This window comes from Dermochelys coriacea, chromosome 13, assembly GCF_009764565.3.
Source record: "Dermochelys coriacea isolate rDerCor1 chromosome 13, rDerCor1.pri.v4, whole genome shotgun sequence".
NCBI classification, from domain to species: Eukaryota; Metazoa; Chordata; order Testudines; family Dermochelyidae; genus Dermochelys; species Dermochelys coriacea.
This window is the reverse complement of record NC_050080.1, coordinates 27,068,215-27,092,243: the sequence shown is the minus strand read 5'-3', so window position 1 is coordinate 27,092,243 and position 24,029 is coordinate 27,068,215. Positions and strand designations below refer to the sequence as shown.

The following is a 24,029-nucleotide window of genomic DNA, read 5'->3' as shown; positions in this document are numbered from 1 at the left end:
AGCTTCTGCCTCCTTTGTCCCCCTATTGATGTGATCGACTGCGCTTACTGCAACCAACTCACAAGAAAAGGTTGGCCTCACTGGTTTTGTTCCTTTGAATTTTGTGCTGGCAGACACAGCCATCAATGAATTCACAGGTTGGCAGTGCCTCCAATGTGAGACTCCAATTACTCTGACACAGCTCAAAGCTAATACACAGTAAAAGTAAAACTTCACTAGGGCCAGCTGCCCAAACAAAGGAATGTCAGAACTGCTGGAGGAACTACTAGGATGTGGGATGTCAAAACATGAATCCGGTCTATTGTGAAGTTAGGGAGGGTGGTGTATGCCTTTCAGATAAGACATGAAGCTGAAGTCTTGAATACCTGTGGTTGATTAATATCATAATGAGCTTTTTGCAATAGTACGAGGTGCTAGACTAGACTTAGTTCTGGCCAAATTCCAGTGGATTATAACCATTCATGGCATGAAGTTCCCCTTGCATTTCCAATTGGCTAAACTATTCTTCATTTCCTGTACACAGCTGTTCAGCAGCTACATCACTTCACCCCAGAGGTGGCAGCATTTCAGGAATGGATTAAGTGATTCCCATTTGGCCGTTGGAGCGGTTGGGGATGAAAGTGCTATGTAGAACCATAGAAATGTAGGACTAGAAGGGACCTGGATAGGTCATCTAATCCAGTCCCCTGCAGGAAGGCAGGACTAATCCCCAACAGGTGTTAGATATTATCTCATTTCCAGATGTACTGTCAACTGACCACAGTCATCGGTGGCCGGGATCAAACCTGGGACCTCGGGAGCTTAATGCATAAGCCTCTACTCCCTTTTTAAGAAAGGAAAAAAGTGATCCAGGAAACTACAGGCCTGTTAGTTTAACCTCAATTGTATGTAAGGTCTTGGAACTAATTTTGAAAGAGGAAGTAGTTAAGGACAGAGATTAACAGTAATTGAAATAAAATACAACATGGTTTTACAAAAAGGTAGATCATGCCAGATCAACCTGATCTCCTTCTTTGAGAAGATAAGTGATTTTTTAAACAAAGGAAATGCAGTAAATCTAATCTACCTGGATTTCAGTAAGGCATTTGATATAACTCTATATGGGAAATTATTATATTGGAGATGATGGGGATTAATATGAGAATTGAAAGGTCGGTAAGGAACTGGTTAAAAGGGAGACTACAATGGATCATACTGAAAGGTGAACTGTCAGGCTGGAGGGAAGTTATTAATGAAATTCCTCAGGGATCCATCTTAGGACCAATCTTATTTAACATTATTATTACTGATCTTGGCACAAAAAGTTGGAGTGTGCTAATAAAATTTGTGGATTACGCAAAGTTGGGAGGTATAGCCAATACCAAGGAGGGCCGGAATATCATACAAGAAGACCTGGATGACCTTGTAAACTGGAGTAACAGAAATGGGATGAAATTTAATAGGGCAAAGTCTACGGTCATGCATTTAGGGACTAAAAATAAGAATTGTTGCTGTAAACTGAGGACGTATCAGTTGGAAGTGACAGAGGGGGAGAAAGACCTGGGTGTATGAGTTGATCACAGGACAACTATGAGCCACCAATGTGATGCGGCATTAAAAAGATTAATGCAGTCCTAGGATGCATCAAGCAAGGTATTTCCAGTAGACACACGGAAGTGTTAGTACCATTATACCAGGCACAGGTTAGTCCTCATATGGAATAGTCTGAAAATAGGAAATGTTCAAAAACAAAGTGGGGGGGAGGGAATTAATTTTGAATGAATCCCACCATGTGACTAATGTCAACCAGCCAAAATCAGCAACAAAAACCCTCCCCTGCCAAAAAAACCCCAAATTCATACAAAAACCAACAGCCTAACCTACTTCTTTGCAAGTTTCTCAAAAAGAAAAGGAGTATTTGTGGCACCTTAGAGTCTAACAAATTTATTTGAGCATAAGCTTTCGTGAGCTACAGCTCACTTCATTGGATGCATCGGATGAAGTGAGCTGTAGCTCACGAAAGCTTATGCTCAAATAAATTTGTTAGTCTCTAAGGTGCCACAAGTACTCCTTTTCTTTTTGCGAATACAGACTAACACGGCTGCTACTCTGAAACTTGCAAGTTTCTGTTGCAATGTTTTGAAAAAGTGAACATTTGGGGGGAAAATGATTTTTAGAAAATGGTGGTTTTCAGCCACATTTTTTTTTTATTTGAACACTTTCCACCAGCTCTAATAACAACCCCTTCTGGAGCGGATATACAGTAAAACTTCAGAATTTCAAACACCTCAGGAATGGAGGTTGTTTGTAACTCTGAAATGTTTGTAACTGAACAAAACATTATGGCTGTTCTTTCAAAAGTTTGCAACTGAACACTAACTTACTACAGCTTTGAAACTTTACTAGGCAGAAGAAAAATGCTGCTTTCCCTTGATTTTTTTTAGTACTTTACATTTAACTTTGCTTTTTTGTTGTTGTTGTTGGTCTCTGCTGCTGCCTGATTGCATACTTCTGATTCCAAATGAGGGGTGTGGTTGACTGGTCAGTTCATAACTCTGAGGTTCTATTGTAACTTGCATCCTATCCTAGGTGTTCCTTTACTAGCAGCAAAATGCTACAAATATATGAAGCAATCCATTCTAAAGACCAAACAATAAGCATGTTTTCCAGGTCTGAGATTCTTCTGGGAATTTACTGCATTTCCCTAGAAAATCTTTTGCAATCCCAAAACTTTCACCACAGTTAGAGCAAGAAATTTTGTTTGTGTTCTGACATGTGCCTAATTCAGCAGCAGTTATGTGATTGCAAACTCATTGCAGAACATACAGTACGATTTAACTTAACACTTCCAAACATTTTATTCTATGAAGGTATTAAACACAGCAATACTGTGAAATTGAAGGCTATTTTGTCTGTGAACCTGTATCACTCCATAGTAAACCATTTCTAAGCTCTTTTCCCCACTCTTCCCTCGCACCCTCCATAATTTGTGACTGATTTTGGTGTTCATGAAAGCACAATTTCTTTTCTCCCCAGGATGGAAGATAAGAACCTCTTCCTTGCTTTATTTCTCTGCTCCATTTTGCTTTCAACTGCCTATTCGCACATGATCTTTGAGGAGAACAGAGACACCAATCTGGCAACCAGCATCAAAATGAAACTCCCAGATCTCCCACCCATCTCTATAGTAGGTTAGTAAAATGCCATTTGGTGGCAAGCTGAAGTGCTTTGCAGAAAACAAAGTGTGGTTATAAATTAAGAGTGTGCATGTTGACATCTGACTGCAACGTAGCGTTCTCATCTTGTCGTGACGTATTGCCCCACACGTGGGGTTTCTGGGAATAAGAAAATACTGTAAAGTGCTACAGCACATACCAGCCATGATGTCACAGCACAGGCAGGTCTCTCAGCTTACAAAAGGAATGGGATAAGTCAGACATCCCCATCGTCCCACGGGCACTTCCACTGCAGCTTCCTATCACAGGGGAATTTTAATTTGATTATTTTAATTTTTTAAACCAAACTTCCTTTCTACTGGTATGGAAATTTTTTTCTCTTTATTTTTATTAGCCTTTTTGAAATAAAGATGCACAAGAATGCATGCTTTTAGAGCCTGATCCTGCCCCATGGAAAGCAATGGGAGTTTGGCAATTCTAGGTAGGTACTAATATGATGCTCATTACCATAGTAACGGACTGCCCCACAATCCTGCATGGATAGATATCCTCACAAGACTCCTGTGAGGTTGGAAGGTACCACTACCCTATTTTCCACATTGGAAAGTGGCACAGAGAGGCTAAGTGATTAGCCTAAGGTGGCTGTCTGACAGAACCCAGATCTCCCTATTCTAGCTCCATAACCACTGGATCATCCTTCTGCTCTTCTCTGATCCTTCCTCGGGTGATTGCAATGGGGACAGAAGTGGGGCTTTGAATGAGAAAATAGAAGAAGCAGAAAACCAATCAGTCAGGAGAAAACAAAGATTTTTTTAAAAGTACATTAAGTCTTGCCAGAAAAAGGGCTTGTCTACACTTAAAACAGTTCTGTGGCACAGCTGCACTATTGTAGCGCTTCAGTGTAGACGCTACCTGCGCCGATTGGAAGGGTTCTCCAATCAGCATAGGTAATACACCTTGCAAGAGGTGGTAGCCATGTCAACAGAAGAACTCTTCTGTCAACCTAGAGCTATCTACTCAGGGACTTAGGTCGGCTTAACGACATCGCTCAGGGTGGTGGAGTTTTCATACCCCTCACTGATGTAGTTAAACCAACCTAATTTTCTAGCATAAACCAGACCAAAATCCACAAAAATGAGCACTGTGGAGACAGCTAAGTGGGTATCTTTCAGCTAGCATTTTCCCCACAAAGAAAATGTGGATGTGTAATCTACTTTAAATGTCTCCATTAACCAGCATTTCTACTAACAACAGACCCTTAAAGGGCTATTCTCAGGTGGCTATGCCTCTCAAAAGGTCTTCTGTGGCCACATGGATATCTGCCCCTTCTCTATAACCACAGCCATTCAAAGACAAGGGGTCAAATTCTCTATTGCCCTGCACCTGGAACAATTTACCAAGGGTTATAGTGGATTCTCCATCACTGACCATTTTTAAATCCAGATGGGATGTTTTGCTAAAAGACCTTCTCTGGGAAATATTTGGGGGGGAGTTCTCTGGCCTGTGGGATCCAGGGGGTCAGGCTAGATGGTCACAATGGCCCTTCGGGCCTTGCAATCTATGAATTATTATTCTGGTGTAGCCATAAAACCAAAATGAGTGCAAAAGGGGTGTGACTCATGCTCATTAGTGTTTAATAGCACTTGTCACTCACTTTGCACCAGTATAAATTACTACAGAGGGTGCTGGGCAGTGGGGTCCTCTCAAGTCAGGATTGAGGCACATTGGCAGGGAAGGATCTTGGGGGCTAATCCTGTTGCTGCTGTGCTATACAGAGGAGCAAGCATGTGCTGATTGACACAGCAAAGGGCTGGGAGTCTGGAGCTCAGAATTCTCTTCTGGCTCTGCCACTGACTCCCTCTGTGACCATAAGCAAGTTACCTCACCACTTCCCTGTCTGGAAAATGGGTCTAATAATGCCTGCCTCATGAGATATGTTGTGAACCCTAAAGATGATACTTAGAGGGCTACACATTTCATTGCTCATGTGTTCTGAGTTCTGTGTTATCCCAACCTTTTAAGCACAAATGGAGGCCTGGCTGAGCAGGGAGGCTGGCTGGAATTGGAATCGAAAGACCCAATTCGGGGATCCTAAAGTGGGAGCAAGGAGGAGAATGGCTGAAGTCGGGGAGACAAGGGTGCCAGCTGTAGGGGCTGGCTAGAGAGCAAAGGAAAGGGGCCTGTCTGGGAGGATCAGGCTAGAGTGGGGACAAGGGGCCTACCTGGGTTATCTCCTAGCCTATTTAAGCAAAGAAGTGTGTGATCAAGCTGTTGCCTGTGATATGTGTAAGCAATGGCAGAGGATGCCAGAGTTTCATCTGCCTGCAGCAGCTATAAAATGAGCTGCCCAATTAAAGGTACTAAAGATGCATAACCTGATATTAATTATTCGTATTATTTATACAAAGTCACTAGTCAAATAGAATGCAATGTTCCCAGGGTTCTCAAACTGGCCCCTTTCCATATCACAGCATTTACATACAAAATATCAATTGTAAAGAAATCTGAAGGGAAGGTAATCAAGTGATCACGAATAGTTGCTCCACCTGCTTCTCTCACTTTGCAGGATAGTCAGCTACACAGCTGTATTAGGTTGTGAGATGTGATGAGATGCCAGTGCAAGGTGACTATATGTATGTATTGTTCCTGTATTTGGGGTACTAGTCACCCTCCCAGTTGGAATACCCACATCATCAGTCCAATTGAGAAATACACTGTTGCATGTTTTTCTCTGAGGAGAGCTTGGGTCATTGTCTGTTATTTGGGGAATTTCTCTCAATCATGAGCTGGTTCTAATGCCCAATTTCAATGTTTATGATGGAGCTTCTGCCTTCATTAACTCAGTCCCAATTTCCTGATACAAGCCATGTAACTTCTGGTTGGATACACACTGAGCAGAATGGTACAAATTCGGTTACCTATTATTTATGCTCTCCCCTCTATACAGCACAACTCTTCAGTCCTTAGCTCTGTGCTTGTATCACCTTACATTTAAAGATACACAGAAAATATGCAAAAAGAAAAGGAGTACTTGTGGCACCTTAGAGACTAACAAATTTATTAGAGCATAAGCTTTCGTGAGCTACAGCTCACTTCATCGGGTGCATCTGATGGAAAAAACAGAGGGGAGATTGATATACACACACAGAGAACATGAAACAATGGGTTTATCATACACACTGTAAGGAGAGTGATCACTTAAGATAAGCCATCACCAGCAGCAGGGGGGGAAAGGAGGAAAACCTTTCATGGTGACAAGCAAGGTAGGCTATTTCCAGCAGTTAACAAGAATATCTGACAGGTTTCAGAGTAGCAGCCATGTTAGTCTGTATTCGCAAAAAGAAAAGGAGTACTTGTGGCACCTTAGAGACTAACAAATTTGAAAAAAAAAAACCAGTTGGAGAACACTTCAATCTCTCTGGTCACTCGATTATAGACCTAAGAGTGGCTATCCTTCAACAAAAAAGCTTCAAAAACAGACTCCAACAAGAGACTGCTGAATTGGAATTAATTTGCAAACTGGATACAATTAATTTAGGCTTGAATAGAGACTGGGAATGGATGAGTCATTACACAAAGTAAAACTATTTCCCCATGTTATTTCTCCCCCCCACCCCACCCCCCACTGTTCCTCAGATATTCTTAAAAAGAAAAGGAGTACTTGTGGCACCTTAGAGACTAACAAATTTGTTAGTCTCTAAGGTGCCACAAGTACTCCTTTTCTTTTTGCGAATACAGACTAACACGGCTGCTACTCTGAAACCTGTCAGATATTCTTGTTAACTGCTGGAAATAGCCTACCTTGCTTGTCACCATGAAAGGTTTTCCTCCTTTCCCCCCCCTGCTGCTGGTGATGGCTTATCTTAAGTGATCACTCTCCTTACAGTGTGTATGATAAACCCATTGTTTCATGTTCTCTGCGTGTGTATATCAATCTCCCCTCTGTTTTTTCCACCAAATGCATCCGATGAAGTGAGCTGTAGCTCACGAAAGCTTGTGCTCTAATAAATTTGTTAGTCTCTAAGGTGCCACAAGTACTCCTTTTCTTTTTGCGAATACAGACTAACACGGCTGCTACTCTGAAACCTGTCATAACGGAAAATATGGAACAACATTCCCCAGGCATTTAAATTCAGTGGATAGCAGGTGACATCACAATAGGATGTTGTTGAAACATCAAGGAAATTGTTTAAAATTATTCCATGGCTATATTGTGTTAAGAAAAATATTTTAACTGGCCTACTGTTCCCAAATCCAAATTCAATTACAGTAGGAAAATTACAAAATAGATTTGATTATGGATGGTCCCCATCAACAAGCAATATCGGGTTTTCATAATTGGCTTGCAAAGATTCTACTTTCAGAATCAAATCACATCTCTCAAGCTAAGCAGGGTTGGACTTGGTTAGTGCTGATTAGATGAACGTGCAATTACTCATCTTATTTGCATGTGCAATTACTGGGACTGCACACAAATTGAAACAATGTGCTCACAAGTGACCACCATTTGCATGCAGATTTTGGAATATGTGGATGGCATTCTTGATCACCTATATTTTCAATGGAAGGGTTACCTTTCATACACATTATACATCCTGACTTTACTAGGACCGTCATATTTTTTCATACGATTAATTTTTCAGAGTGCCTGATATGTCCCAGATTTTCATTTCATCGGCCAAAACATTCATTATTATTTTCTTATAATTGCAAGATGTAAGTTCCAGACACCCTACAAAACTGAATAGAATTTGCTCTGAGCTTACGAGGAGTAGACATTCTAGCTGAACACTGATTCAAATGTAGAGAAAAGTCAAACAGGCATATACAGAATCAGAACTGTTCATTTTCTCAGAATAAATGTTAATGACACTTGTTCAGTGTTTCATGATAAACTTATTCAGAAACTGGAAAAAATCCTCCACGCGGACAAATATGTCCACATTTGTCATATTTTCTGTTAAATCAGAATGGGCAGTAGCAAAAGCAAAACCATACACTTTTGCCTGTTGGAGAAATATTTCATAACCCTTAAATATGATGTTGTAAAAGTAACCAGTATTTTATTTTGAAAATTTAACCACTTTAATTAACCTTTGTATTTGTACAAAGCCACAATCTTGATTGGGGTCTTTGGGCACTACAGTTATAGATGTAATAATTAATAATAATTCATTGTAAAGCTAAAACAGTTTCACCTTCCTCCCTGTGCAATGGTAGCTTATAGTATGACTTCCAGAGCCTCGGGTGACTTTAGACGTTAGCTTTTTCTGTCATTCAGGCTTGTAGCCCCTAGGTGGCTCTCATTTTCAAAAGGAGCTCAGAAAGCCTGTTAAATAATGCATGAATTATGAATGTCAACTCCCAAACAAGCTTCCCTTTGTGTATTCCTTGAAGAGATGCTATGGGAACATGAATTACAGAAGAGATAACCAGAGCAGAAGTTAGTATCAGCAAGAGCTCCAGCTTAAGAGGTTGGAATGGTTGAAGGCAACAAGTGTGTATTAGGCAACATTTGTATATTACATCTAAGAAAACTACATTATGAGAACATTGAGGTTGCAAAGCCAGGCACTCATAAGTAAGAAAATGCCAGACATAAGATTGCCCATGCAACCTTAATGTGCCACATACACACACACACACACCCTTGGGCACATTACAGTGTTTGCTTACATGATCACATGCTATTTTTTCAACAGGCCCCTGGCCTCATTCAGTGAATGACAATTTAGTCAATATATTTTTTGTATCATCCCCATTCAATGTGTGGGCTCACAGCTTATTTAATGCACACAATCCAATCCCCGACCTGAATACAAAATGATTAATTTCCTCCTGGGTGTCTCTGCTGTTCTTATCATAGTATCTGAGTGCTTCATGGACATCGATGAAATTATCTTCACAGCACCCCTGTGAGGTAAGATGGTATTATTATGCCTCTGATAGGAAATTGAGGCACAGAGCAATTGAAGACAAATTGTCAGAAGTGCCCACTCATTTTGGTGCCCAGCTTGAGACACTTAGCTTGAATTTCAGAGTGCCAAGCATTTTGATAGTACTTTTTTACGTTCAAAGCACAACTCCAGTCAACATCAGTTGCAGTTGGGAGTACTCAGCCCTGGTGCAAATCTGGCCCGGGCTGTCTCAAGATGGGCATGTAGAAAATGAGGAACTCACAATGAGTGCCCATCTGGCAAAAGGTTGGGTTAAAAGACTTGCCCGCATCACATAGAGGCAGAGATAGAATCCAGTTCTCAAGGGCAGCATTTGACAGCCTGAACCACAAGACCATCCTTTCTCTCTGCAGCCATCTGCCTCACTCACTACATGCCTTCCAACTTCGGAAAAACAAAAAGATACAGGAGTCCTGCAGACAACAGTCTCCTTCACTACAAAGCTCTCATTCATTCCTAGGGCATGTCAGTTCTGGGCACTGAATAAGGAACACGGTCGGGGGGGGAATTAATGTGTGAGCACATAATTAACAACTATCACAATGCATATGCACAGGGGGACAACTTAATGTTGCATGGGCAAGTCTGGCAATTCCTAACTTCTGAGTGCTTGACTTTGCTATTTTAACATACTTTGGGGGGTGTAATTTCGTAATAAATCAATTAATTATTTCTTAAAAATTGAAAAAAAATGCTATCATGTGGAACCATATTGACCATGACCATTGACTTTGGTCATCAGAAGTGTTTGGATCTTTAGCTTCACAGCATAAACTTCTACCACTTGAGCTAATGGAGTAGCTATTAACAGTATTAAGCTGTTTTTCTCTATATGGACCATGCCATTAGTGGGAGATGAGACACACACTTTGCCAGTGAGTTCCACAGCTGTCTGCTGGCAGTAGAGGACTGTAGAGAGTCAGGACTCCTGGATTCAATTCCAGGTTCTGGAGGGGAGTGTGCTGTAATGGTTATAGACTGTTTTGCTCCTGTGCCCTCTCCCTGTCTCTGTCTCCCTCGGCTCCTGTTTACCTCCCATCCCCGGCTCCTGTCCCTTGCTGGCTGATCCTATACATCCACAAACTCCAGCTCCTCCTCCACGCCCCTCCCTTCAGGTCTTACCCTATTTCCACACCCCAGCTCCTGCCCCACTTTCCCCATTCTCCTGTGCACCCTCCCTCTCAACACCTGCAAAATTAGGTTGATGTAAGTCACCTTGTGCCCACCTCGCTGTGCGTGTGTCTACACCGAAATTTGTGTCCCACCAATGCAAGCACTCTGGTATGGCGATGCAGTAACACCACCTCCCCAAGTGGTGTTGAGCCAGGGTCAATATACTGTGGTTGATGCAGTGTGAGTGTAGACACTGCATGATCTGTAAAAAGAAAAGGAGTACTTGTGGCACCTTAGAGACTAACAAATTTATTTGAGCATAAGCTTTCGTGAGCTACAGCTCACTTCATCGGAGCTGACCTAACAGTCCTCCAGCAGCTTTCCCATGAAAAAGCCTGACACTATGGTCACGATTGTGAACTGCCCAAGGGTCACAGAGACCAAGAGCCCCATCTCCATGGGTGGCGGGAGGAGCCCCCCCCCCCGGCTCCACCCCGTCCATCTGAGGCCCACCTGTGACCAGAGTACCCTCCTCTCAGAGAAGCCCAGAAAACCTCCCCTCCCCGCCATGACTGGAGCTCTGAGCCCCCCACAACTGGAGAACCCCCAGGCCAGGTGGAGCTCTGAGCCCCACCTGCAGCCGGAGAAGCCCTGGGCTGGCTGGAGCTCCCCAAGCCACATCACACCTTCTGTCCTGAGACCCCAAGCCACCCCACGGGAAAAGCTCATCTCTTCCTGAAGAACCGGAGCTTTTGATATGTGCCATGCAGGTTCCGAGGTGGCTGAGGAGGCGGTATGTGCTACTCAGCTTCCTGGTTTTATCAACAATTGCCCTGGAGTCCAGGGAAATGGGTGATGAACCCAGGAAGCTGAGTAGCACATACAGCCTCCTCAGCCACCCCAGACACTGTATGGGGCATAATAATAAACAAAAACTTCCGTGAAAACCCCACAACTAGCATCCAGCGACCGCCGCAACGCTAGGGGAGGCTTAGCCGTCCCTGACCTATTATACCCCCAGCCTATGCTCATCCGCCCTTTGAAAACCTCACACATTTTTGAAATGCCTATTCCTGATGTCCTAGCCTGGTGAGCATAACTAGAAGAGCAGTTCTCCTTTGTAGAATGCAACTGCCCCATTGATCATGTTAGTCACAAGCTCCAGCCATGCTCCTGCCTGGAGCAGACAGGAGGTATCGGGTCTCCTGGGTCTGGGGGGAGAAGAGGCTGTGAAGGTCCAGCTGTAGAAATGTGGACACCTATGAGCAGAAATGCATGGAGGATGCAGGCAAAGGAGTATGACAGGAATCAGCAGCAGTGCTGTAGGAAAGGGAAGGAACTGTGGCAGACATACCAGGAGGCCAGGGAGGCCAATGGTCGTTCTGGTGTCAACAGCTGATGTGGTGCCAAACCACAGATCTGCTGCTTTTACAATGAGCTGAATGTCACACCTGACGGACACTGCAACCACCCCACAGAGCACCGCCAAGAAGCCCAAGACACAGACCCCTGCTGTGGACAGTGAGGAGGAAAAGGAGGGTGGCGGACATGTGATGGGGGATCCAGCTATGCCATGAGCTAGGACCTGTTCGAGGCTCCACCACAGACTAGCCAGTCCTGGCAGCCAAGTATGGGCATGTCCAATGAAGGGGCAGGAACCTCGGGGAAATGTGCAAATGCATTTTCTGCTACAATGTTTAAATGTACAGATGGCACCCAACTCCAGCTTACCAGGACACAGGTATCAACTTTTCATAAATTTACTTGTACTAGAAGAGGTAGCGGTAAAACAAGCAGAAGTAGAGTTGATATCTGCTTTTCATTCCCCTGTAGGAGTAGACGGAGGGTAGGAAGGGGATGCAGAGCAATTTGTTTGTGAACACAGGGATGTCCCTTGAATCCTCCTAAGAGACCTCAATGAAACTTTCAGGGAGATATTCTGCAATCCTCTCCTGAAGGCTTCTAGGAGGGAAGTCTTATTTCTTCCTTGGCAGTAGGACACTTTCCCATGCCAGTCCATGATTATTTCAGCAGGCACCATTGCAGAACACAGGCTAGTGGCGTATGGGCCCAGTTGGGACACCAGCAGCAGCTGGGCTCTCTGTACCTATGTTACCTTCAGAAGGGAGATACCCGCTAAAATCACCACTGCCTGTGGGAAATGGTGCCAGTGCTCAGTGCCAGAGCCATGCACTTGTACCCACAGAAACTGGGGTTTCATGCAGTCAAACAATTCCTTCCTCATTCCCCCCATGACCCTCCTGAGCCATACTTACCATGGCTGGGCTTTGCAGAGGTACTCCAAGGCTGAAGGGTCAATAAGCAAGTCTTGTTTAAAACATTAGGGGAGCAAGGGAGGGGAGTTCTGAAACTTAACTTTCATTTTCTGTTGTGACTATAAACACAATGGTACCTCTATGTGTTTTACTGGCAGCTGCTGCCATTGCAGCCTCAAGGAGTTCCCCCCTCCCCGCCCATGGAATGCCTGACCATGATACAGAGGAGTAAGAAGAGGACCCAGGCAAGATATGTTCTCAGAGATCCTGCAAACCATTGCTGCATCAGACCATGAACAAAGGGCCTGGAGGATGAATATTTCAGACACTATGGAAAAGGAAAGAGCAGAGAGGAGGAAGGCCCAGGAGTCCCACCAGGAAAAGGAGAAGAAGATGCACCAGGACATAATGGGGCTTCTCCAGCAGCAAACACAGATATTACAAACTTCTGTTGACCTGCAAGTTCTGTAAGCACAGGCTCCCCTCCCTTTGCAGTCAGTCAATAACTCTGCCATCGCATCTCCCTACACCCCCCCAATATTCTTCATGGCTGCATCCTTACCCCTACTACTGCACTCCAGGCAACAGAAAGGACAATCACAATTTCACATACATGGCCTATGAGAGCCATGGTTGCTGTGCCTGTAGCATAAATGGACTGAAATTGACATGAATGTTCTTTACCTTATTAAGTTCTGTTCTTATTTATTAATAAATAAATAATTTATTTGAGAAGTTTTTATTACATTTTCTTTTAAATTGCACATATTTTGCACTGGTTTTGGTACTCAATAAAATTCTATTTTTTGGAAATTAATTCATCATCATTACTACACCACATATGCTGCACAATGCCTAATGGTACTGAAAGTATCTACTATTAGTTATTGTACAGGGCAACAGAACTCATAGAGCCAGTGACAGTGTAATAATTATAAATGTGCAGCAAGCGTCACAACACAAATAGCTGCATTAACAGGCAGTGTTATATTCATCAATGTACACCAAGCACCACACAATATAGCTATAGCCATTAGGATATTTTTCTCACTGAGATCCAATTTTGTCAGTAAACACCACCAGTGGCCCTTCAAGGTACTGAAAGCACATTCAACTGTCATTGAATGTTTCCTCGGTGCTGCCAAGCTGGCCCCTGTATGACTTCATGAGTTTGGGGAGCAAGGGATAGGCTAGATCCCCTCAGAAGCATTTCAACATCACCAATGGTAATCCACCAGTCTGGAAGGAATATCCTGGCTTGCACCTTTCTAAACAGTCCTGTGTTCTTAAAAATGCAAGTGACGTGCTTCCGTGACCAGCTCATGCTGATATCAGGGAAGCATCCCAGTGATCCAATAATGGTCGCATAACCATAGAAAAGTAGCACTTTCTGTTGACAGGTAAGGTGGACTGGGGCCAAAATAGGGATGTGCATCTATCACCCTGCTGCTGTTTGGGAACCCCATTGCTGCAAATCCATGCTCTGTCCCCTGCACATTACTGAAAGTCACAATCCTGCGTAGCAGAGGATAATTAATGGCCCTGCACACATGCATGACAACGGCCTCCACTGTGGATTTTCTAACTCCAAAATGATTTCCCTCTGACCAATAGCAATCCAGTGTTGCCATTCCATTCTGTGCAGTCAGAGTAGCTCTCATCTTCGTGTCCTAGTGCTGAAGGGCTGAGGCGAGCTTGACACACAGATCCAGGAATGGAATACTTGTGGCACCTTAGAGACTAACAAATTTATTAGAGCATAAGCTTTCGTGAGCTACAGCTCACTTCATCGGATGCATTTGGTGGAAAAAACAGAGGAGAGATTTATATACACACACACAGAGAACATGAAACAATGGGTTTATCATACACACTGTAAGGAGAGTGATCACTTAAGATAAGCCATCACCAGCAGCGGGGGGGGGGAAAGGAGGAAAACCTTTCATGGTGACAAGCAGGTAGGCTAATTCCAGCAGTTAACAAGAATATCAGAGGAACAGTGGGGGGTGGGGTGGGAGGGAGAAATACCATGGGGAAATAGTTTTACTTTGTGTAATGACTCATCCATTCCCAGTCTCTATTCAAGCCTAAGTTAATTGGATCCAGTTTGCAAATTAATTCCAATTAAGCAGTCTCTCGTTGGAGTCTGTTTTTGAAGCTTTTTTGTTGAAGTATAGCCACTCTTAGGTCTGTGATCGAGTGACCAGAGAGATTGAAGTGTTCTCCAACTGGTTTTTGAATGTTATAATTCTTGACCTCTGATTTGTGTCCATTCATTCTTTTACGTAGAGACTGTCCAGTTTGGCCAATGTACATGGCAGAGGGGCATTGCTGGCACATGATGGCATATATCACATTGGTAGATGCGCAGGTGAACGAGCCTCTGATAGTGTGGCTGATGTGATTAGGCCCTATGATGGTATCCCCTGAATAGATATGTGGACAGAGTTGGCAACGGGCTTTGTTGCAAGGATAGGTTCCTGGGTTAGTGGTTCTGTTGTGTGCTGTGTGGTTGCTGGTGAGTATTTGCTTCAGATTGGGGGGCTGTCTGTAAGCAAGGACTGGTCTGTCTCCCAAGATCTGAGAGAGCGATGGCTCGTCCTTCAGGATAGGTTGTAGATCCTTGATGATGCGTTGGAGAGGTTTTAGTTGGGGGCTGAAGGTGATGGCTAGTGGCGTTCTGTTGTTTTCTTTGTTGGGCCTGTCCTGTAGTAGGTGACTTCTGGGTACTCTTCTGGCTCTGTCAATCTGTTTCTTCACTTCAGCAGGTGGCTATTGTAGTTGTAGGAATGCATGATAGAGATCTTGTCGGTGTTTGTCTCTGTCTGAGGGGTTGGAGCAAATGCGGTTATATCGTAGCGCTTGGCTGTAGACAATGGATCGAGTGGTATGATCTGGATGAAAGCTAGAGGCATGTAGGTAGGAATAGAGGTCAGTAGGTTTCCGACATAGGGTGGTGTTTATGTGACCATCGCTTATTAGCGCCGTAGTGTCCAGGAAGTGGATCTCTTGTGTGGACTGGTCCAGGCTGAGGTTGATGGTGGGATGGAAATTGTTGAAATCATGGTGGAATTCCTCAAGAGCTTCTTTTCCATGGGTCCAGATGATGAAGATGTCATCAATGTAGCGCAAGTAGAGTAGGGGCATTAGGGGACGAGAGCTGAGGAAGCGTTGTTCTAAGTCAGCCATAAAAATGTTGGCATACTGTGGGGCCATGCGGGTACCCATCGCAGTGCCGCTGATTTGAAGGTATACATTGTCCCCAAATGTGAAATAGTTATGGGTCAGGACAAAGTCACAAAGTTCTGCCACCAGGTTAGCCGTGACAGTATCGGGGATACTGTTCCTGACGGCTTGTAGTCCATCTTTGTGTGGAATGTTGGTGTAGAGGGCTTCTACATCCATAGTGGCTAGGATGGTGTTTTTAGGAAGATCACCAATGGACTGTAGTTTCCTCAGGAAATCGGTGGTGTTTCGAAGATAGCTGGGAGTGCTGGTAACGAAGGGCCTGAGGAGGGAGTCTACATAGCCAGACAATCCTGCTGTCAGGGTGCCAATGCCTGAGATGATGGGGCGTCCAGGATTTCCAGGTTTATGGATCTTGGGTAGCAGATAGAATACCCCAGTTCGGGGCTCCAGGGGTGTGTCTGTGCGGATTTGTTCTTGTGCTTTTTCAGGGAGTTTCTTGAGCAAATGCTGTAGTTTCTTTTGGTAACTCTCAGTGGGATCAGAGGGTAATGGCTTGTAGAAAGTGGTGTTGGAGAGCTGCCTAGTAGCCTCTTGTTCATACTCCGACCTATTCATGATGACGACAGCACCTCCTTTGTCAGCCTTTTTGATTATGATGTCAGAGTTGTTTCTGAGGCTGTGGATGGCACTGTGTTCTTCATGGCTGAGGTTATGGGGTAAGCGATGCTGCTTTTCCACAATTTCAGCTCGTGCACGTCAGCGGAAGCAGTCTATGTAGAAATCCAGGCTGCTGTTTCGACCTTCAGGAGGAGTCCACCCAGAATCCTTCTTTTTGTAGTGTTGGCAGGAAGGTCTCTGTGGGTTAAAATGTTGGTCAGAGGTGTGTTGGAAATATTCCTTGAGTCTGAGACGTCGAAAATAGGATTCTAGGTCACCACAGAACTGTATCATGTTCGTGGGGGTGGAGGGGCAAAAGGAGAGGCCCCGAGATAGGACAGATTCTTCCGCTGGGCTAAGAGTATAGTTGGATAGATTAACAATATTGCTGGGTGGGTTACGGGAACCATTGTTGTGGCCCCTTGTGGCATATAGTAGTTTAGATAGCTTAGTGTCCTTTTTCTTTTGTAGAGAATCAAAGTGTGTTTTGTAAATGGCTTGTCTAGTTTTTGTAAAGTCCAGCCACGAGGAAGTTTGTGTGGAAGGTTGGTTCTTTATGAGAGTATCCAGTTTTGAGAGCTCATTCTTAATCTTTCCCTGTTTGCTGTAGAGGATGTTGATCAGGTGGTTCCGCAGTTTCCTTGAGAGTGTGTGGCACAAGCTGTCAGCATAGTCTGTGTGGTATGTAGATTGTAATGGATTTTTTACCTTCAGTCCTTTCGGTATGATGTCCATCTGTTTGCATTTGGAGAAATGCTGTTGGTTATGGCTTATCTTAAGTGATCACTCTCCTTACAGTGTGTATGATAAACCCATTGTTTCATGTTCTCTGTGTGTGTGTATATAAATCTCTCCTCTGTTTTTTCCACCAAATGCATCCGATGAAGTGAGCTGTAGCTCACGAAAGCTTATGCTCTAATAAATTTGTTAGTCTCTAAGGTGCCACAAGTACTCCTTTTCTTTTTGCGAATACAGACTAACACGGCTGCTACTCTGAAACCTGAGATCCAGGAATGTGGTCCTTCTCATCCAAAAATTCTTGCACCCACTGCTCATCATCAAAAACTTGCACTACAATGCGATCCCACCAGGCTGTTCTCATTTCTCAGGCCCCGGCATGGTACTCTACCATCTGCAGCTGCTCCATGACCACCACTGACAACCTTGAATTGGTTTGCGCTATGTCCCACAGCAATCTGTCCTCCATAATGGTCATGTTCCCCATCACTGTGGTTCTCTTCCTGCGGCTCTGCACATACTGGAGGTTCATTCATCCTGTGTTTGCAGTGCTCATGACAATAGTGCAGAGCTGTGCGGGATCCAAGTTTCAGTCAGAAATGGTTGACAGCAAAAATGCATGCAGGTTTGTGGGGCTTTTTAAAAAGGTGCAAAAATTATGGGCTACAGATGGCATTATGGGATAGAGAAAGTGCATGATGGGAACTTGACCCCTAGCTCTCAATTACCCTTGTATGCCTAGTTTCTGTCCCACCATGCACTGCAAAAATTTCCCAAAAGACAGTGCACTAAATGATGGCGAGTTGCATACTGGGATATATAGCTGTGGTGAACTGCACTATTAATTGTTAAATGCTATGTTTTATTTTCTCTTTGAAGAATTAACCAAAACATCCCGGAAAGTAAGCAGGAAAGAGGCAGAGAAGAAGAAAGAATCTAAGGTGCGTGACTACTCTCTTAACACTGTAAGGTTATTATGGCAGAAGTAATAACTCTATACCTTTCCTCATTGTATGTTTTTGACAGATTTCCAGGGCTTCTGCCAGTACTAGATAAAGTCAACTCAATAATTGTACAAAACCACTAGTCCAATTCTAAGTAAATTAAATAAATGCAAAAAGACTTAACACAGAATAAAGGAGAGGTGTTAATATATTAACTCATAACTTTTCAGCGTTTTTAGAAGAAAATATTGTGCAGTTAGCACAAGTCTAGAGAAAGTAAATCATGGCACAAAAGCTACAAAATATTAACAGAGAGAGAAAATGTAAACTTATAGTTAGTTACATGTATGTGGCGCATGGTTGTTCTGCAGCTCCCTTTCCAAGATGTCCAAGAAAGCTTAAAAATATATATATATTAAAGAAAAAAGGCAGAGAAAAGAAAAAAGCAGCTTACCAGACCAATCATCACAAGCCAAAAGGCAGAAAGCCTGTTCGTGGGAGCTTTTAACAAACGCTGGTTGAGCCATATGGCCTTTTGTGAAATCATATGAATCTTAAACTAGATTATGTTTTCCTGAGCCAGTCTGAAGGGTTTTCTAACCCCATTTTATGGAATTATACATTGCAGCATATTAGTGTATAATACTAGTATTGTTAAAGCACCAATCTGAAGAAGCATGCATGTAGAATTTTTTATCAAAATTTTTACAAACCCTATGTAAATTTAGCAGTTAGCCTTATTTATTTATTTTATTTCTGGACCAGGAATCAAACTTCCTTTTTCTACACAATTCCTTGAGCATTTGTCTTTAAAAACTGGCCAACACACCCAGGCCTGACAACAAGGGCAAGGGGGGCAATTGCCCAGGGGTCCGGGTGATTTTAAAGGGCCCAGGGGCCCCCAACTGCCATAGCATGCTCCACACCTCATCCCTCTCACATTTTGGAAGGCACTTCAGATTCTTAAACTTTGGGCCAAGTACTGTAGCTATCTTTACAAATCTCATATTGGTACCTTCTTTGCGTTTTGTCAGATCAGCTGTGAACGTGTTCTTAAAACGAACATGTGCTGGGTCATCATCTGAGACTGCTATAACATGAAATATATGGCAGAATGCAGGTAAAACTCAACAGGGGACATACAGTTCTCCCCCAAGGAGTTCAGTCACAAATTTAATTAATTCATTATTTTTTTAATGAGCATCATCAGCATGGAAGCATGTCCTCTGGAATGGTGGCCAAAGCATGAATGGACACACGAATGTTTGGCATGTCTGACACGTAAATACCTTCCAATGCTGGCTACAAATGTTCCATGCAAACGCCTCTTTCACTTTCAGGTGACATTGTAAATAAGAAGCAAGCAGCAGTATCTCCCGTAAATGTAAACAAACTTGTTTGTCTTAGCGATTGGCTGAACAAGAAGTAGGACTAAGTGGACTTGTAGGCTCTAAAATTTTTCATTGCTTTGTTTTTGAGTGCAGTTATGTAACCAAAAAAAAATCTACATTTGTAAGTTACACCTTCACAATAAAGAGATTGCACTACAGTACTTGTATGAATGAATTGAAAAATACTATTTCTTTTGTTTATCATTTTTACAGTGCAAATATTTGAAATAAAAAATCATATAAAGTGAGCACTGTATACTTTGTATTCTGTGTTGTAATAGAAATCAATATATTTGAAAATGTAGAAATACATCCAAAAATATGTAATACATTTCAATTGGTATTTTATTGTCTAACAGTGTGATTAATCGCGATTAATTTTTTAAATCACGATTAATTTTTTCGAGTTAATCACATGAGTTAACTGTGATTAATTGACAGCCCTACCTCAGATCCTAAACTAAACCCTAACTCTGATATACTCTCCAATTGTGAGCCATAGCCTAACCCTAATTCAGATCAGAATAGCTCCTCCTTGGCCTATCGCTGCCAACAGCCAATTAGCATGCGTAAACTTAGTTCTGTGCATGCACTGATGTGCCCAAAGGTTTTCAGTGAGGTATAAAATTCACATCCAAAATTAGAGCCATATCCTGAGACAAGCTGAGCCACAGCCACTTAGTCCGGGGCATGTGCTCAACATCTCTCAAAATCAGGCCCTTACAAAGGATTATTTTTCATGAAAAATGCGCACTTTTATAAACTTTGAGGCATGGGAGAGGATGTTAGCTCTTAGGATATTAACAATAAACAGGCTAGTGAACCATTGGCTCTCCTCTGGAAGGAATCAAAAATGCTCAGCTGTGTATGATAGCCCCTATATTGCTAACAGTTCAAGGAAATTTATCTTTCACTTAGGGCTCAAGGAGTTTTTTTACTTTCATAACTGACATAGCAAGCCCATTAAGCACTGGCTCAAACCTCTCACAAGTTAAAGCTAATGTTGAGACTACAGCTCTGTTGCCAATTAAGACAGCCTGCCCAAATGACAGGTGATTAGAAATTAAGCTCTGCCCCACAACATAAGGTTACACAAAGCATTCAATAAAGTTTAGGACATCAAAACTTGTTAATTTCAACTAGCAAACAAGAATGTAGATAAAAATAGCCTGGTTTCAATATACAACTCCTAATCCATAAAATACATAGGGATGTATTCTTTCAGACAGTGAGGTTGTTTAACCTAGGGCTGCTTTAGATATTTATGGAACTATTCTAGAGGTGTCATTCTCCGATAAATTCTGTTTATTCATTGCACACGTGCTCTCGCACATGCGCGTGTACATACACTCACCACCTGGAGTGAAAAAAGGAAGTGCGAGAATGCCAAGGGACCGGCGCCTCAGGCAGCTCGTACGTGGTTGAAAAGATTAGCCCATGGTTTTCTCATCGCAGCAGATTAACGCTGATGGACTTGCTGCTTGGCTAGAGGTTCCTTGCTTGTAAATGTCAAGGCTTAAATGTTGGAAATTGCTGGACACCTACATCTCAGTGGTAGCCAGGAGGAGGGTAGAGAAAGGACAGGCCTCGTTAACAGGCATGATGGCTTTTCATGGCATAGGGGCCCTCAGCCAGAATGAAACTAGGGTATTTGCTTTTCCTTCTGTTTTTGTGGGTAGTGGCCTGCCTGGTCCCTCCCCCTTGGAACTTCTCCTCAGGAGCTTTTTGGTGAATTCTTGTGACTTAACTCTGTCAGTTAAGTCTTTTTCCTCCTAAAAATCCCAATTTTGGGGGTTCCATTTTCGTATGCAGCTCCATTTGCATCCCAGAGTCAGAGCCATCCCTTGGGTACAGTGAATTGGGGAGACCGCCCCAGGCCCTGTGCTTCAGGGGCCCTGCGCTTCAATAAAATCGCGAGGAGGTGGGTGGGGAGGTGAGGTGTGTGGGTGAGCGGGGTGAGGAGGCGAACAGGGAGGCGAGCAGTAGGCAGGGGGAGGCAAAGAGGAGCCCCCCTACCAGACCTCTCCCTCCATCCCCCCAGTACCTCCTGCCCAATGGCAGGCCCTGCCAATCAGCGCCTCCCCCTCTCTCTCAGCGCCTACCGCCTGCCGTGGGTCAGATGTTTTGTGGCGTCAGGAGGCACTGGGGGGGAAGGGAGAGGAGAGAGGGCACAGCACACTTGGGGGAGGGAGCAGAACTGGGCGGGGAAGAGGCGGGGCAGGGGTGGGAAAAGGCGGGGTGGGGGCAGGTGTGGAGCAGGGGTGGGAAGAAGCAAGGTGGGGGGTTGGACCTTGAGGGAAGGGGTGGAGTGGGGTGGCGCCTAGGTGGAGCCAGAGGGGAGCACCCTCCTGGCAAAATACAAATTTGGTGCTTATGTCCTGGGCCCCGCATCTCCCTAGGGACGGCCTTGCCCAGAGTCAATAGGATTTAAGCTCCGAAATAACTTAGGCACTTTGAAAATTTTACCCTCAGTCTTAGCTCTCTGAAAACAATTGAGGGTTAATAATGGAAATCCCACTCGTTATGTACCTGGAGCTTGTAATTCTGCTTGTAGACAAGCAGACTCATAGACAAGAGGAGCTGCATTTGCAAAATATCTTCATAAGTGGGCCAGAACAGTGGTTCTCAAACTAGGGGTGCCGCTTGTTCAGGAAAAGCCCCTGGCAGGTCGGGCCGGTTTATTTACCTGCTACATCGGCAGGTTCGGCTGATCGCGGCTCCCACTGGCCGCGGTTGGCCGCTCCAGGTCAATGGGGAGGAAGCGGCGCGGGCTGAGGGATGTGCTGGCCACCCTTCCCGCAGCCCCCATTGGCTTGGAGCGGTGAACTGTGGCCAGTGGGAGCCACGATCAGCCGAACCTACAGATGCGGCAGATAAACCAACCGGCCCAGCCCGCCAGGGGCTTTCCCTGAACAAGCAGTGCCCCTAGTTTGAAAACCACTGGGCTAGAAGATTTGCAAGAGATTTTGTTTGCTCACCTAAAAACTTGCATTTGTTCTTGCAAATAGGGGTTTCCATGCAGGAATTGGGTGCATACTTGACTAGTAGTTTGCACATGCCTACATGCAGGGTGGTGGCTGTTTTTTTACCCTGCTATTATGGAATAATTTTAAAAGGATCTAAAAATATGGCCCTAAAAATTGGCAAACTCTCTTAAGGGGGCAGTTAGACTTGTGCTTAAAGCACCAGTGTGGGGGCCAGGAAACCTGAGTTCCATTCCCAGGTTTCACTTCACCTCTGTGTGACTCAGTTTCCTTGTTTATAAAACAGGGCTGATATCAACTCTGCAGAGGTGTTGTGAAACACTTTGAAACATGTTCTGAGATCTTCACATAAAAAGACATAGATGGGCAAAGTATTATGAGTGACCCTCAGATCATCTGGTCCATCACTTTGTCAATGCAGGATAGCAGCATATTCTCCAGGGCCCTGTCCAGTGCTGTTTTAAATGACGCAGGATATTGGGCTTGCGGCTTCCACTAATTCTTCTGAGAGGCTATTCTAATGTTCAATATTGGCCACATTATTAGGTATTTGCTCCTGATCTCAAACCAACATTTCTCTTGGTCAAGTCCTGTATTGATGCTTTATTCATGATCTGGGACTGCTGTAGAGTTAATAAAAGTTTTCATTTCTGTCTTGCAGAGAAAGACCCAGACAAGAAAATCCCGCAAGCCCAGGCCCACACACCCACCTAATTGTGTGGCTACTTGGAAAAACTGCAAGCCACCCTCTCCCCCGTGCTGTGACTTCTGCACCTTCTGCCACTGCCGGCTTTTTCAGACTGTCTGCTACTGCCGAGTAGGAAACCCAAACTGCTAAACCCGTACCAGGAAGGCAGTGCTGGAACTCTGTCATTAACTGCTCCAGAGTTTGTTTCAACCTGTTTTTATTGTGTGTATTGCAATCGAAGTATAGAGTCGCTGAAGCTTTCTGGCTGGCTTTGTGTTCCCCAGACCTGAATGAACGCTTACCTTATGGAGCAAACACTATGATCCATAAGTTAATCATTACAGAGAGTGTGAGGGAGGGGGGATGGAAACTGATGGGCTGACAGAGTAGTTAAAACAGAACTGAAGGGGTAGGGGCAGTGAGTTGTATGGACCCGAGGTGCCCATGCTCCACCAATATGAGGGCCCGGGGGCCCGGCTCCACCAAAGTTCGGGGCTGAGTCTCTCCCTTGGCCACCCCCACACACCACCCCTGAAGTGTCCCGCCCAGCCCCATATGGTGCCCTCAGGTAATTTAAAAGGGCCCAGCGCCCCTGCAGTGCAATGAGGCTAAGGCAGCTTTCTGCCCACCTGCTCCGCTTCCAAAAGTGGCCGACATGTCCCTGCAACCCCGGGGGGGGGGGTGTCTCTGCATGCTGCCCCCACCCCAAGCGCCGACTCTGCCAACTGCGGCCAATGGGAGCTGTGGGGGTGGTGTCTGCAGGCAGCGGTGCAAGGAGTCCCCTCTGGCCCCCGCCTAGGAGTTGCTGCCAGAGGGTTGTGTGGGTCACTTTCGGGAGCTGCCCAAGGTAAGCACTGCACCCCTCACCCTCTCCCATACCCCAACCCCCTGCCCCAGTCCAGACCCTGCACCCAAACTCCCCCCCAGAGCCCAACCC

At 44.4% G+C, this 24,029-nt stretch overlaps 1 protein-coding gene across 1 annotated transcript; it reads left to right on the top strand.

The window, feature by feature from the left end:
* Nucleotides 1-23,440, top strand: LOC119842158 (agouti signaling protein). Its single transcript, XM_038370072.2, has 4 exons — nt 1-70; nt 3,016-3,170; nt 17,965-18,026; nt 23,066-23,440. The coding sequence occupies exons 2-4, from the start codon at nt 3,017-3,019 to the stop codon at nt 23,240-23,242; spliced, it is 393 nt and encodes a 130-aa protein (XP_038226000.1). The 5' UTR covers nt 1-70; nt 3,016; the 3' UTR covers nt 23,243-23,440.
* The last annotated feature ends 589 nt before the right edge of the window (nt 23,441-24,029 follow it).